Genomic DNA, 16095 nt, shown 5'->3' with positions numbered 1-16095 from the left:
CAGCATCGGGACGGGCAGGGAACGGGCCGGAATGCACGGCCATGACACCCGCCTCTGTAACCTCTGTAAGCTCTGAGCTCCACAGATCATCTTCAGCACTTTCGCCACTTGTAATGTATCTCTTGCGTTTTCCCCTCATCCCTATTTGGACTGCTGCTTCTCCCCATTCTAGCCAGTTAGTCATCATCCCCACTTCTCCTCATCCTCCTGCCCCTCTGGGCCTCGCCCTTCTTACCTCCTTTCGGACATATCACAGGTTCTGCCTTATGACCTTCGGTACTGCTCCGCTTCTGTCATCCCTTTGTTCCCATTCGGACGCCTTTGTTCCGATTCGGATCCCCTTTGTTTCCTTGTGCTTTTGCCCCCTCCATTATATATATCGGTGCTTGTACATACTCGTTTTGGGCTCAGTCCAAAATCAACCTGAAATGCCCCTAGAGACTTCCTGCTCACCTACTGTGAAATTAAGGACCAAATGGACAAACAGCAATGGCACAGCGCTCCGCTTGAGTTGCTGAGGCCAAGGTCCTTCCACGCTAAGTCTCCAATTCCACTCCGGAGTCATCTGAATCCGCCCGTTCTAACACCTTACAAAAGTGCACATTGTCCATTCCCTATCCATCCCTTACAGCAGGGGAGAGTCAGGGGGAATGGAAGGTGAGGTTGTATTCAAAGGTGGGGATCGGAACAGACAGGAATAGGGGTAAGACTCCGGAGGTGGTGGAAAGGGTCTGGGAGTCAAATCGGGATTGGGTATGTACAGATATGACACCAAAGACTTGCATCCAAAAAAGTATTTTGCATTTTTCTCAATAACTTGCTTGCCAATTTAGTCTCAAATTATATATTCTGGAAGCTATTTGAAGGGGCTATCCAACTATGCAAAGTGTGTTGAGACCGTGAGAAACAGTGCTGACACCCCTTCAGACAGTGGCCAGCATTGTGCACAGACATTGAGGTGGACAGCCACACTAACCCAAAGACTCGTGTCCAAAAAAGTATTTTGCATTTTTCTCGATAATTTATTGGTCAATTCAGTCTCAAAATATATATTCTGGAAGCTATTTAAAGGGGCTATTCAACTACGTAAAGTGTGTTCAGACCGTGGGAAACAGTCTTGACATCCCTCTAGACAGTGGTCAGCATGTGCACAGACCATGGGATGGACAAGTATGGCATTCTAGGACAATTTGCAACCATAAAGTACACAAAGTATGTAAAGTATGTAAAGTATGTAAAGTATGTAAAGTATGCAAAGTATGCAAAGTATGCAAAGTATGCAAAGTATGCAAAGTATACAATAGCGAAGCATGCAAATGCACAAAGTGGAAATGTGTGAAGTATGAATTGACCCAAAAAGATCCATCAGTATTTTTTATCGGTAACTCATTCCATAACAGAATGTCGAGGGGCGCTGTGACGGTATGGAATAAGCTACCGATGAATATTCCTGACACATGAAATGGGCTTTTTCGCACTTAGGCATCAGCTGTTTCCACTTCGCACAATGTACACTTTGCATACTTAACATATTTAGACAAGGGTCACATGAGGAAAAATACATTCGATTCCCACTAATCTTAGACTGTATTGTAGTGGAGTTATCCGAATTAAATCGTTATATTGTCAATACTCCTGCTCACTGTCTGTGCACCATGCTGGCAACTGTCCAGAGGGGTGTCAAGACTGTTTCCCACGGTCTAGACACACTTCACATAGTTGGATAGCCCCATTGAATAGCTTCCAGAATATATATAATTTGAGACTGAATTGATGCATAAATTATCGAGAAAAATGCACAATACTTTTTCGGACACGAGTCTGCAAATGCTTGTGGCTGTCCAAACTCACTGTCTGTGCACAATGCTGGCCACTGTCCAGAGGGTTGTCAGGACTGTTTCCCACGGTGTTAACATACTTTACACCAATGGATAGCCCGTTTGGATAGCTTCCAAAATATATAATTTGGGACTAAATTGACCAGTAAATTATTGAGAAAAACACAAAATACTTTTTCGGACACGAGTCTGTGCTCATGCTGACCACTATCTAAAGGAGTGTCAGGACCGTTTCCCATGGCATCAACACACTTTACATCAATGAATAGCTTAGACAGTGGTCAGCATGATCACAGACATTGAATTATCCCAAAAGACTCGCGTCCGAAAAAGTATTTTGCGTTTTTCTCAATAATTTACTGGTCAATTTAGTCCCAAATTATATATTTTGGAAGCTATCCAAACGGGCTATCCATTGGTGTAAAGTATGTTAACACCGTGGGAAACAGTCCTGACAACCCTCTGGACAGTGGCCAGCATTGTGCACAGACAGTGAGTTTGGACAGCCACAAGCATTTGCAGACTCGTGTCCGAAAAAGTATTGTGCATTTTTCTCGATAATTTATGCATCAATTCAGTCTCAAATTATATATATTCTGGAAGCTATTCAATGGGGCTATCCAACTATGTGAAGTGTGTCTAGACCGTGGGAAACAGTCTTGACACCCCTCTGGACAGTTGCCAGCATGGTGCACAGACAGTGAGCAGGAGTATTGACAATATAACGATTTAATTCGGATAACTCCACTACAATACAGTCTAAGATTAGTGGGAATCGAATGTATTTTTCCTCCTGTGACCCTTGTCTAAATATGTTAAGTATGCAAAGTGTACATTGTGCGAAGTGGAAACAGCCGATGCCTAAGTGCGAAAAAGCCCATTTCATGTGTCAGGAATATTCATCGGTAGCTTATTCCATATGACGGCGTTATGGGCTGGCTGTATGGGGTCAGGGTATATGGGAAATTGTCCAGAGACCATTCGTACTCCCAACAAATTTGCCTTGATAGACCAAGTATCCCCACATGTGCACAGTTTTGCCAAATCCGAGACCTCCGCATCCCAGGTGTGACTAAGAGTGGCAACCTCAGAGTATGTATGGCCCCTGGACCGTACTACACTGACGAGAGACACACCCTCTGACCCACTAATAGTCTGATGCGACCATGGTCGGCAACGTGAAGGCAAGCGTTTCAGCACAACGATTCAGATAGCGGAACAGTTCCTTGACATTGCTTCTGTCAGGTGTACAGGGATCGGAAGAGTTAGGTTCGAGAGGGGAGCACAGCTCGAAGCGCTTCATGATGAATACAGGTCTCTTTTGACTAAACCGCATGCGAATTCAAACCATCCGAATGACTGGAATTTGGCTATATACACTGACTGCGCAGAAGGAGTGCGCTCACTCTATCGATTGACGGTACGCCAGAAAACAATAACCAGGATACCAATCCGTGGCACCACCAGATTCAGTTGCATGATTCCATGTGGAGGGAAGGTTGTCGGCAGTTTTGGGCAAGAGCGAAAAAGCGGTCCTTGGAGCTGGGACGAGAAGAGTATCTCATATTCTACAACTCATTCATAGCCAGCGGCCTCGACGTTAATGTGACAACAGGTTCTGCTGAAATAATATTTTGCTTGGGGCTGTCACACGTGACAGCTTCCTAGAGATTCTTCCATCGTTGCTAGACTTCATAAGAAACATTACGGATAATGTGGTGAATAAATGCGAAGCCTAGATATATCTTTACTGACCTTATCGATGGTGCATGGCAGCAAGCATATTCTTAACGCTCAGGTCGCGATCCGAGCCCCGTGCTGTCAGAAGTGGTTTGACTGCCCAGAATGTCACGCTGAAGTGTCAGCGCATCGACTGAAGAAAACTCTCGAAATGATCTTTATGTGTAAAAAGTGCAAGAAAGCCTTCCGAAAGGACATGGCAACATATGAGGAGAGTGATGAGTACTGCCCTCATTGCGACAACCATTATGTGGGTTTCTCTCGCAATAAAATTTGGATAACGAAGGCCATCGCTCATTCTAATTCTATTTTAGGTCATAGAAGCGAAAACTCCTCAAGCGATGCTCGGTGTCGAGGGTGAGGATGCAAGGATAGATTCAAGGTAAGCTGCACAGCTGCAACACGACTTTGCGACTAAACCCCCCACGAAATTCGAAACAGAATGATAAAAGACGAGCGTACCAGACAAGACCCCAAGAGTTCCATATTTATGCAGGATTTCTCAGATCGGGTAGGGATATGATGAGCTTGTCAATGTCGAATCTGACCATCGCCGTGCACTACTAGAGTAAGTTCACTTTTAGTATGTTTCAGTGTCATTTAGCAAATCACTGAAATGTTACTGTTTTAGCATCACACTGTATTTCGTACCAATGCATATTTCGACATTTCAGTTTTGACCATCTTATTTTCTCCTTGAAATCCTCGTCAGGCGTCTCGCTCCAAGACGTATCATACAGACTGAGCCCTGAGCCCTCTCTTAAGCTCTCCTCACTGCGTGGTGCTCTGGAAAAACTTCTCGGAGCTCCTTCACCACATCTCCGCTAATATCCTTCGTTCGTTTGCCTTCACAACCATCAAGGCCTCATTTTGGCGACGTAACTCACAGCGTAGTTCCCTGAAGTGTTATTCTAGATCTCGACTTCCTGCCTAACAGGGGCATGCACCATGTCGACAGCTCGATACTTCGTCAATCTTCTCACTGCACTCTCTCTATCTCCCTCCCCCAAAGCACCCTCGCATCTTAAGCCCTCTTCCTCCCTCCTCGGTACAAGTTTCATAGCGAACGATGCGAAGAGCTGTACTTCGAATGACTCGAGATGGCAATTTCCCCCATCACTTCCGGTAACAGTACCTCAGCCCCAGCAACCCGATCAGAAAATATCTACAATATACCGGTATAGGCAGCAGCAGGGGGTTAACCTAGGAAGTTGGTGAGTACATGCTGACGCTCGCAGATTCACTGTGACCGATATCTTTTCTCTCGACAGGTTCGTTCTCGAAGGCTGGATGCACCCTTCACTCTTCGCTTGCGCTAGCGGGCCTCAGTCTTCCGAATATGATTTCGCCTCCGGTTTCGGCTGGAACCAGACTCTGACCAAACTTGTTCTAGAGAATCACTGGGACACGTTCATTACTGAGCAAGATTTCGTATATCTCGCTTCCATCGGGATCAACACCGTGAGACTTCCCATTGGGTATTGGAGTTTAGGGCCTGATGGTGGATGGATGGATGGTACACCTTTTGAAAGCGTGAAGGAGGTCTATACAGGCAGCTGGCCACGCGTTCTCAGAGCAATTGGCACTGCAGAGAAGTATGGTATAGGTATCCTCATCGATCTTCATGGTGCTCCCGGCAGTCAAAATGTACGTTATCCTTGTTCTCCATTCGAACCATGTAACTAATGAGTCTGATGTCTTGTAGGGGCAGTCTCACTCGGGTACGAGTGATGGGAAAGTGGGTCTCTTTGGTAATGAATGTTACATGAATAAGACTACGGATATTCTCGCCTACCTGGCCAAGCAACTCGTCAACCGAAACAACGTAGTTGGTATCCAACTACTGAACGAACCAAATAATGACGCTCGTCTTCCTGACTTTTGTGAGATTTCGCCCTTTGATTTCGGACGCATCACCACTCATAGCCCATCAATTCAGATGCCAAAACCATCGATGCTTTGCGAAGCATTTCTCCGGCCACGGAGAAATTCCCATTTTATATCCATGATGCTTTTAATGTGAACCAATATGGCAACTTTGTCTCTGATCGCACGGATTTCGTTGTGGAGGATCATCATTCTTACTTTGTCTACACACCATCTGACCAGTCGGCGTCTGCAACGTCTCACACAAACGATATCAACTCGGGCGTTCTCAAGTCTCTAACATCAACGTCTGAGCTTGGACGACGCAATATGATCATCGGAGAGTGGAGTTGTGCATTGACTCCCCAGAGTCTTTCCATGGAAAATCATCCTTCTGATTCTCAACGAACGTTTTGCGAGGGACAGATGAACATTTACTCCGAAGCGGCTGCTGGCTGGACCTTTTGGAGCTACAATAAGGAGGACTGTGGTGATGACGGAGGGTGGTGTTTCCGCAAAGCAGTCGGAACGAATCTTCCTTCCACTTTCTATTCCTTCCCGCAGTCACAATCCAACAATACCGCTGCAACCCTTCTTCGAACGTCAATGATCGCCGGCAGTTCTTCTAGCAACGACTTGGATCCTATTCTTGGATGCATCAGGCCAGCCTCGTCGCCCAGCCTTCCCACTATCGCTGCCAGTCAGGTTAACAGCAATCTGACTTTCGCAAACATTTCAACCATCGAGATCCCTCCGCAGACAGACGAATCTGCCCCTGATAATTCGGCGATTTCTCCAGGGAATCCCAGCTTCCTTCAACAACCCCCAATGTCTGCAGAATCAAATCCTCTGAAGAAACGTTCCAATCCTCTTGGCCACCTATCCAAATCATCATTCTTTGGCAGAGGTCGTCGTCATCACAGGATTATTCAATATCGCCAGCGTCGACAAGCCCAACCTACCGATTCAGAGGGTATTCAATCACCGCAAACAATTTCCGACGATCCGTATTTGCATATGACAGCTTCACAGAAATCCATTGCCCGCGGCTATGCAGATGGTTTCAGTACGGCCAAGGTTTTCGCACAGAATGGGCTTAGCAAGCTAGGATTCAGAGGACAGTACATTCGGGACCACTACGACGAACTCCTGAAGGATAGCTCCAATGGAATGTCTAGTGACGCCGCCAATCGTGACCAGTACTCCACCTGGTTTTTGAAGGGGTTGAAAGATGCGGAGGCACAAATCTCGGCATTTCTTAATGGTCAGCCCGTTGTGTATCCCGACCCCTGAGGATCTTTCGTTATCTACAATTGGTGCATGGCCATGCCTTATATCTATCTGAAGTACCGTTGATCTTCGCCTCGCATCTCTGATGACAGATACAGATATATGTCGTCATCTCGACAGTATCATGACCGTCGTGCATGGTGCGTCACCGTAACAAGCGAGGTTTGAGTGTTCCCCGGCATCATCACTGTTCCGCTGTCTCTTTCCAGTAATATTAATGGGTATACATCGTACATGTTATAACTGGGCGCATGAAGTTCGCCATAAATGCATGTGGGACGTGAGAAAGTTGCCAAAAACGGATTGACACAAGATTGACAGTGACAATTGGATTTCGAACGCTGTCGTCGATGTTGTTGCATCGTGAACCCCTAAAGTATTTGTGTGAGTCCATCAGTGTTGCTTTCCTCCAAATAAGCAGTTATCACGCTGCGTGGCGCAGGATCCCTTGGATCTTCTTTCTTACGACAGCGATTCCAAGTCGGGTTGTGGCTCGATGGGAGTACTGGCTAGATCTCCATCTTGAGTGAATGCTTTCATACTCAGGTGACTCCCTGCTCCAGCCATGAGCTCTGGTAAGATCACAATGACATCCGACTCCATGACATCAGTAGCAGCTCAGCGTTGCGTACACATATACCATCCTATGAGCAGGGATCGCACCACTCTCTGCACACCGTACATGAAAGGATAGGTCGCTGTTGTCGCGGGTGGTGGAACCGGTATTGGTCTCATGGCTGCTCAGGCTCTCGCTGACAACGGTGCACGTGTGTTCTTGGTCCTTAGTTTCTATCCTCCTATTTTTCCAGCTAATATCATCGTACTACCTTTCCGACCCTCTGGTTCCTCCCAGACATTGTTGGGTGTCGCCTCGACACACTCGAACAAGCTGCCAGGGTCCATAGTTCTGAACTTGCACACCCCGAGGGAAAACTGATGCCAATGTGACTGACAAATCGTCTCCGAGATATCTCAAAAAGGAAGAGCACGTCGACTTGCTCATCAACAGTGCAGGCATCGCCAAAAATTAGGTTCAATGTCGAGCTGGGAAATGGGAACTCGCGCTGGCGCTCTCCCGAGAAAATCTGGGGGTTTGGGAAGACTCGTACCGGATGAATGTGACTTCGTGGGGTATCTCATCAATACTTAATCGCGAATGGCCGGTTTGGGTTCCTCTAGATACTTCTACGTCTATCCTGCTCTCCTCTCTGCCTCCACCGCAAAACGCTACGGTCACTCAGCCGGCATCATGAATATCTCATCAATCTCCGGTATACCCGCCCCAGTCAATCCCAGTTCGCCTCCAATACCTCCAACGCAGCAGTCATCCAACCCAACGCATTGCTGGCACAAGAATTCTCGCGCGCTGGAGTCAATGTCCGTGCCAACTCCATCGCTCCCGGATTATTTCAAACGAGCTTACGGTAGGACGATCGGATGGGGTTAATAAGAGTAAGATCGAGGGGTTTGGGGTGAAGATCCCAGCTGGAAGATCTGGAAAGGACGAGGATGTCACGCAGGCGGTGTTGTTGCTGGCTGCAAACAATGATGTGACTGGACGACTCTGATTGTTGATGGAGGATTAATTCCTGACTAGTTCTCTCGACTCGTTTGTGTGTTTCAATAGGGCATGGGATTGTTCCTTTCCCCAGACACAAATCATGCCATAACCAAGTAGTTAGCACATATGCAATACAATCGATTCATATTCTCGATACATTGAGCACGGAACAAGTCAGAGCCCAACTAGTCATGTTGTGGCCAAGCGATGATTCTTGTTTTTCTCCCGGTTAACGTGAATGATTGCTTTGCCAAACCTGAGCCGACATCTACCCAAAGTTCGTAGTTTCCGGGGTATAGCACACTATCCCCATTCGACTCGACACGAGCGATAGAGCCAAGGGTTACATTCAGTGTCAATGTGTGCACCTGGCCAGGAGACAGGTTTTTCGCGCGTGCGTACGAAACCAGCTGTTTGAGAGGAGCAGGGGAGGGTCCTGCTGTAGTGCGCAAGAAAAGGAGTGCGACGTAGTCGGAGGACGCTTTCCCAGTATTGTGAACGTTCAACTTGAAGGAATCGAGTAAACCCAGATCAAGATGAGGTGATGTCTTGGCGTAGGAGACAAGGGTTGAGATGCTGTACGACGGTTTGGGTATACCGTTTTTGAACCAAGAAACATGAAATGTGGTGTAGTGTAGTCCGAACCCAAATTCAAACACCGGCGTACCAGTGTACCATTTGTACGTTCGTCCTGGAGAGCCAGAAATAGAGTCGGGTCGGAGGTTCATATTCGTCATAGGAACTTGGGATACGTATGAAGTGGGATATTGCGTAATGGGAAGTCGACCTGCCGGGGATCTTTTTCCTGTAATGATGTCAACAATAGCCTGGCCACCACTTTGGCCAGGATAGCCCGCCCACAGTAACCCTTTCACCTGAGTTTCCCATATTCAGAATTGTTCACTAGATGAAGCGGGGATGTGAAAGGCTTACTGATTCACTAGCTGCCAGGGCTGAATCATCCACTTGCCCACCGCCCATTTGAACGACGATTAAAGGCTTCCCAGTAGACTCAAGCGCAGAAATTAATTGAAACTGGTTGTCAGGCCAGGAAATATCAACACGATCCTTTCCTTCGGCCTCAACATCATTGTCGATACCACCCAAATAAATGACGACGTCCGCACGAGCCGCAATGGCAAGCGCATCTCGAGTTCCATTAACCACATCGCTCAAAATATTCGTCCCGATGGAGTATGTCACGTTGAAGCGTGTCGATCGGAAAGCTTGGAAAGGACTGACCAAAAATGGTGCTCTGCCATTGTAATTGCCTTGCATTTGAGTGGTCGTGTTGAAGAGTGGCCCAATAAGTGCAATGTTATGTACGTCAGTGCTGAGAGGAAGGATCCCCGTGTTTTTGAGGAGGACGATGCCCTCCACGGCAGCGGTGTATGCGAGGGTTTGTGCTTTTGGGGTGTTAACGTCCTTCCACGTCAATTGGCGATAAGGTTGAAATGAAGGGGAATCGAAATACCCTAACCTGCGCAAGAAAATGAGATTGGACGATTTGAAGACATTCTTATTTATCGAGCAACGAACCTAACCAAAGAGGCATATTGACGCACGAGGGCAGTTTGAATATGAGAGATCGTAATGAGTTTTTGGTCAATTGCCTCCCCAAGATGATTGGAGAAAACTGTTCCGCAATCAATGTCAGTCCCTGCTTTCAACGCAACAGCGCTGGCATGGGCCAACGAAGTCGAGTACTTGTGATCATTGTGAATAACGCCAACAGCACCGCAGTCCGAAACGATCCACGTTTCGTTCCCGAGTCCATAAAATTCTCGAATGACACGCTGAAGCAAATAAGGACTCGCACAGGATGGAATACCGTTGACCGAATTATAACTGCACATGACCGAGGCCACTTTGGCATCACGCACGCAAGATTGGAAGGGTGGGGAATAGTACTCTGCCAAATCCTGTTGGGTGACGATGGCGTCAAAGTTGAAACGGTTGATTCCTCCCCAATCTTCGAGGTCGTATGCGGCAAAGTGCTTGCAATCAGCAGCAGTCTTGAGGTACGGTTTGGGATCAACACCGCCTTGCAGTCCAGTAACGAGGCTGTAGACATAGCGGGAGAGATGATAAGGATCTTCCCCAGGCGTCTCTTGTCCACGACCCCAACGGGGATCCTTGAATGGATTAATGTTGGGTGTCCAAAAGTCTAGACCCCCATGGCCAAAATTATTGAAAGCACGAGCCTCGGTGCTCACAATATCGGCGACAGAATGCACTAACTCGTCATCGAAAGTTGCACCCATCAATATGGGCTGGGGAAAGGAGGTCGCGTGACTGAAGTCGGAATTTGGAGGATCGAACCAGACGCCTGGACTCCAAGCGACTCCATGCTAGAACAAAACATGAGACTCAGGCTTGAAACTACGCGTTTGTAATGTGAGAGGACGTACAAGCGCCTCATTCCACCAATTATACGCAGGAAGTCCAAGCCGTTGCACGCCAGGAGAGGCATGGACGGAGTTGTTTATCAGCTCTTCCACGGTGAACTCGGAGACGAGGGCCTTTGCGCGGTCTAAGTAATGAACCGACGAATTGCACACCAAATTAGACGCCAGAGGACCACCTGTGCAATCAGGGAATCCGGCGAATGAAAGGGCTACATAAGTAGGTATAATTAGAAGTCGTACCCTTGGGAGTAAACAAAGGCAGTGCATACCATGATAATGCGATAATGGCACTTGGAAGACAGAAATGCCTTGCATAAGGACGAAGGCCTGTATTCAGGCTGGGGTTCCAAGGTGGTTGTGGAGGAGATTCTCACATCGCGGGTCGCGGGTCGCGTGATGGCGCAACTGTCCCTGACAAATTCATTTATTCAATTGTTACATAATTATGTCACAATTAATCTATACGATCTATTTAATTTGTTAACCTTGTTATCACGTGGCAGTTCAACGGAGTGGCTGTGGATATGTACTTACGCCTTGAGACTCGCTTGGACAATGCAGTGGAACAATTGGAGACGGAGGTTCGGAATCCCCTGACCGGTCGGACCCGGGCCTCGAGGACGCTTGAATAGCGGATGCAAACTTGCTGACAGGAACATCGTTGACGGCACCTACGGCACACCGGGATAAGAGGCCCTTCGGGATTACCCCAGGATCGCCTCAACTGTCGCGACATTCGCCTGCCATAAGTGAGCATCGTGGGTGAGATGGATGGGTATTTTCTGCTCTCTGTTTGACACTGACATCTCTCGCTTTGATTCCGCGTTGTGTATTGTGTATTCAGGGCGGTGCCACTAGTAACTACCTGGCCAGGCTGGCGCTTCTGCAAGCAGCGCGCAGAGTGAAGGGAATCATCCTCAAGACCAACGGTCCGTCATCGAGGACATCCAGTGGATATGCCCTCCGTCGTCTGGCTCCTGTCTCTACTACTTTGGGCCGGCCCTTGTACGTACTAAATTTATGCAAGTCCACTTGATCTCAACAACGCCCACAAACACTTCTCTTCAGCCGTGATTATCGCTGCCTCCCCGGCTTTCCCGGATTGTTCGAATGGTCCACTTTCCTCCAACCTCGTATGCAATTCTTCAGCCAACTACTTTGACCGCGCCAAAGCTCTTGTGGCCGCGCTTACCCTCGAGGAAATAATAAACAACACCGCCAATGGTGCTCCTGGTGTCCCTCGTCTTGGAATTCCCCCGTACCAATGGTGGAGCGAGGCTTTGGTACGTCGTGTTTTATACTTCTGGGAAGGGTTGTGAAAAGTTCTACTTTTAGCACGGTGTTGCAGGGAGCCCGGGGTCACATTCAATGGAACCCCGGGCACAAACTTTTGTTCCGCTACCTCATTTCCGCAACCAATCTTGATGAGTGCGGCGTTCGATGACGATTTGATTTATCAAGTTGCTCAGGTGGTCAGCACCGAAGCTCGCGCTTTCAATAACGAAGGACTCGCTGGATTGGACTATTTCACTCCGAATATCAACCCATTCAAGGATCCGCGGTGGGGTCGCGGACAGGAAACTCCGGGGGAGGATCCGTACCATATCTCGCGCTATGTGTATCAACTTATCATCGGGTTACAAGGTGGCCTCAACCCACAACCTTATTTGAAAATCGCCGCCGATTGCAAGCACTTTGTTGCATACGATCTTGAATATTGGTACGGATTTAGTCGCTTTAACTTCGATGCCAACGTCACCCTACAAGACCTGGCCGAATACTATACACCTTCCTTCCAATCTTGTGTTCGTGACGCCAAAGCTGTTTCTGCCATGTGCAGCTATAACTCCATGAATGGTCTCCCTACCTGCGCAAATTCGTACCTCCTCCAAACTATTATACGCGATTTCTATGGACTCGGGGAAAACCAGTGGATTGTTAGCGACTGCGATGCAGTGGACACGATCGTTTCGGGTCACAATTTCACGAGCTCACTTGCCAACGCGTCTGCGCTTGCTTTGAAGGCTGGAACAGACCTCGACTGCGGTACTACGTATGCTCAGAATCTTGGTCAAGCTCTAAATCAATCCCTTGTAAGCCAAGCGGGTATTGAGACTGCCCTAACCCGTTTATATGCTTCGTTGGTTAGGTATGCCGGTTGATCATGATGCCTGGTTTGATTCTGAATGGATACGTAGATTGGGATATTTTGACCCAGCCTCTTCCCAACCCTACCGGCAATTAGGATGGGACAACGTGAATACACCAGAGGCTCAAGCCCTTGCATTCACCGTTGCCACAGAAGGGATGGTTCTTCTCAAAAACTCTGGTATTCTCCCTCTATCAAGAGGTACTCGCACGATTGCTGTCATTGGGCCCATGATGAACGCCACGACTCAGATGCAAGGCAATTACCAAGGCACTTCGCCTTTCCTCACTAGTCCTCTCTTAGCATTCCAATCGTTAGGTTTTGGATTTAACGTGCTGTCGGCGCAGGGAACTGGGATCACGAGTGATATTGACGGTGGGACTACGACTGCGCTTGCTGCAGCCACCTCGTCAGACGTTGTGATTTACATTGGGGGGATAGACAATTCGGTAGAAGCGGAGGGTTTGGATCGGACGAACATCACTTGGCCAGACAATCAGCTGAACCTGTTGGCACAACTCATTGCGACGGGGAAACCTCTGATTGTCGTTCAGATGGGAGGTGGTCAATTAGACGATACGCCGCTAGTCCAAAGTGATGCTGTGAGTGTCTGGAACGATGTTTGGAAACCGGACAAGGTTCGATCACCCTGAGATGTTTAGGTAAAAGCTATTCTGTGGGCTGGATACCCTGGCCAGAGTGGCGGCATAGCCATCGCGCATCTCATTGTAGGCTTGAAGGCACCTGCGGGCAGGCTTCCGATCACGCAATACCCGGGCAATTACGTGAACCAAATTCCCATGACTAACATGAACCTCCGACCCGACTCATCAACTAATTCCCCTGGCCGTACGTATAAGTGGTACGGCGGCACACCAGTGTTCGAATTTGGCTTTGGGCTCCATTATACCACTTTCGATGTCTCTTGGGATAATAATGGTGCACCAAAATCGACGTACAGTATTTCGTCCCTTATCTCGGCTGCGGGAAACGTGAAATATCAGGACCTTGCCTTGCTCGGGTCCTTCTCTTTGGACGTAAAGAACACGGGCAACGTTACATCCGATTATGTAGCCCTCGTTTTCATGCAAACGAGCGCAGGACCCTCCCCCGCTCCGCTCAAACAGCTCGTGTCTTATGCGCGGGCTCAAAATATATCGCCTGGTCAAACGCAGACTTTGTCGCTCAATATTACGCTAGGTTCGTTGGCTCGAGTTGAGCAGAACGGTGATAGTAACCTGTACCCTGGGTCTTACGACCTTTGGGTTGATACCACACCAAATCGGATGGCTAACACTTCTTTTACTTTGACTGGAGATAGGACCCGGGTCATTGCATGGCCCCAGCCAAGTTAATATAGCTGAATGGGAGGGGATTTGTTTTGATTCCTATAGATCTATAGAGAGAAGGAACTTTCTGATTTGACTGATTGCAACTCACATAATTACGTATACATCATCCATGTGCCATCACTTGTTTTTGCATTTTAGGTAACGGACTTTGCTTTCATCTCATCTGTATCGTTACGTGCGAACGTTCGCATGTAGCCTTGGACCGATAATCATCATGCAGCGTCAAAGTCCAAATACTCTCACGCTCCCCAACTGTGTTATAGCGCGGGTGTACACATAATAGATGACATTTGGAGCCAGCGCTTCGACTCAAGGAGTGAACGGGTATGCCAATGGGTCCCTAGCTTTCGAGTGGATCCTTCAGGTGCGATTGCAAGCCAGACTTGGGGAGAGAAGATTTGGTCTGTCATGCATTGTAATCCTGCGGGTGCCTGTATATACACATGGGAACGAAGCCTCAACTCTGCGCGACTTGGCGGTTCTCTTGGAATTCGCGTCTACTTGACTTTATGACCCTCAATGCTAACAAGAGACGCGGCTCATATGTCCCCCTCGTGCTCTTCGTGAGACTTGGCTGATAATCGTATCCGCATGTCCCACCAAGATGGTTCTGCAAGCTGTTTGTGCCCAGAAAAATTTCCCACATCCGAGCCCGCCGATCAATTCATCACTGTCTGGGCCAGCTGCCCTGCTTCATGGGATTCCTGAGTAGCTGTTCCTGTAACCCTGTTGCCCAAGCTTCGTGGAACCTGAACTGACACGCAGCGCGCATGCGGCTTGTGTATATCAAGATAATTTTCCGAAGTATTCCGGGTCCATGACAAGGGACGCGTCAATGTTCTCTGCCCGCGCAATATACATATACAGCGCAACCGTAGTCATGGGCTCTTACAGGTGAAGGCAAAAATCACTCGCCCCTCGCCAAAAGTCCGAGGATCCATGGCTTGTAGTCACCGGCAGTTTCCGGTCCTCGATTTGCATATCAGATATGAAAGAATGATCAATCAAGGCACGCACTTTACGGTGAGGCGGCGTGTCCTTGTTAACAGCGCACTCTGCTGCTTCTTGGACGGAGAATAGGATTCGTGGTGCAGGATCGGTACCGGTTCTTGCCAAGTGGCCTACAGCCGCTTCGTATCGAGTAGATTCTCACGCCCGTTCCTCCTAGAATTGTAACATGAGATAAACTGTAAATGAAGACATCAAGTAATGATGTTGTTATGTAAGTAATGCATATACTGAAGACGGAACTGAACGGATGGGTACACCTTGATATTGATTGATGGTCCGGTGCAACGCATCTGGACTTGCAAATGTCTAATCCGTTGTTTCAACGCCAGACTGTGTTGGATGGTGATCTCAAACACATCACTCCGAAAATTGCTCGGTTGTCATATTGTCCCTATTTATTGTTTTATCGATTGTGATGTGGGTTGATCGGCCTTCGTTAGTCGTTCCGCTTTCCGACTTGCAAAAACGGGTTGCTCGGACGACCTGAGGTGAGTGTAAAGAAGGCTGTACTCACAATAGGACCAGCAGCAGCGGCAGGTGTTGCGGCCAGGGACTGTCAGAAACGGTGTCGTTTTGTTTCTTTGTGTGCCTGAATGAAGTCATCCATTCTTCCCTAATCTATTGACCTCCCAATCCCTGCGTGGGCCAATCGGATCCGCGGTTTAATGAATAATGTGCCCAACCTTGGAGGTGCTCTTCACTGACAGTGTTTACACCTTGCATGCGGTTGCCTAACAATGAGGATTGCTTCCTCATATCGCGCGCGGCATGCGTGACCGAGGGCGGCATAAAGAGAAGCTTATTGTGCAGCGAAACAGCTTATCGAATTGGGTCAAGTTCGATTCAGAGTTGGACCATTTGAAATCGGGTTGGTCATATG

General features: G+C 48.1%; 4 protein-coding genes across 4 annotated transcripts; 3 read left to right on the top strand and 1 right to left on the bottom strand.

The window, feature by feature from the left end:
• Window positions 1-3600: 3600 nt before the first annotated feature.
• Window positions 3601-4101, top strand: EI90DRAFT_2938590 (uncharacterized protein; the record flags this gene model as incomplete). The annotated part of the gene is made up of 3 exons (XM_039055202.1): window positions 3601-3828; window positions 3893-3960; window positions 4020-4101. 3 exons carry the CDS (start codon window positions 3601-3603, stop codon window positions 4099-4101), a joined length of 378 nt encoding a protein of 125 aa, XP_038910581.1.
• A 425-nt stretch (window positions 4102-4526) lies between these two features.
• Window positions 4527-6737, top strand: EI90DRAFT_2938539 (glycoside hydrolase; the record flags this gene model as incomplete). The annotated part of the gene is made up of 5 exons (XM_039055198.1): window positions 4527-4792; window positions 4850-5225; window positions 5284-5461; window positions 5518-6144; window positions 6469-6737. The coding sequence occupies 5 exons, from the start codon at window positions 4527-4529 to the stop codon at window positions 6735-6737; spliced, it is 1716 nt and encodes a 571-aa protein (XP_038910580.1).
• Window positions 6738-8480: 1743 nt separating this feature from the next.
• Window positions 8481-11018, bottom strand: EI90DRAFT_3131635 (glycoside hydrolase family 3 protein; the record flags this gene model as incomplete). The annotated part of the gene is made up of 5 exons (XM_039064404.1): window positions 8481-9170; window positions 9229-9775; window positions 9835-10646; window positions 10707-10912; window positions 10973-11018. 5 exons carry the CDS (start codon window positions 11016-11018, stop codon window positions 8481-8483), a joined length of 2301 nt encoding a protein of 766 aa, XP_038910579.1.
• Window positions 11019-11659: 641 nt separating this feature from the next.
• Window positions 11660-14207, top strand: EI90DRAFT_3147075 (glycoside hydrolase family 3 protein; the record flags this gene model as incomplete). Its single annotated transcript, XM_039065496.1, has 5 exons — window positions 11660-11708; window positions 11772-11986; window positions 12056-12852; window positions 12902-13454; window positions 13515-14207. 5 exons carry the CDS (start codon window positions 11660-11662, stop codon window positions 14205-14207), a joined length of 2307 nt encoding a protein of 768 aa, XP_038910578.1.
• Window positions 14208-16095: the final 1888 nt, after the last annotated feature.

Source organism: Cantharellus anzutake, assembly GCF_015039405.1.
Source record: "Cantharellus anzutake strain C23 chromosome Unknown EI90scaffold_79, whole genome shotgun sequence".
Taxonomy (NCBI): domain Eukaryota; kingdom Fungi; phylum Basidiomycota; class Agaricomycetes; order Cantharellales; family Hydnaceae; genus Cantharellus; species Cantharellus anzutake.
The sequence above is the reverse complement of the archived record's forward strand: the minus strand, read 5'-3'. Positions and strand labels throughout refer to the sequence as shown.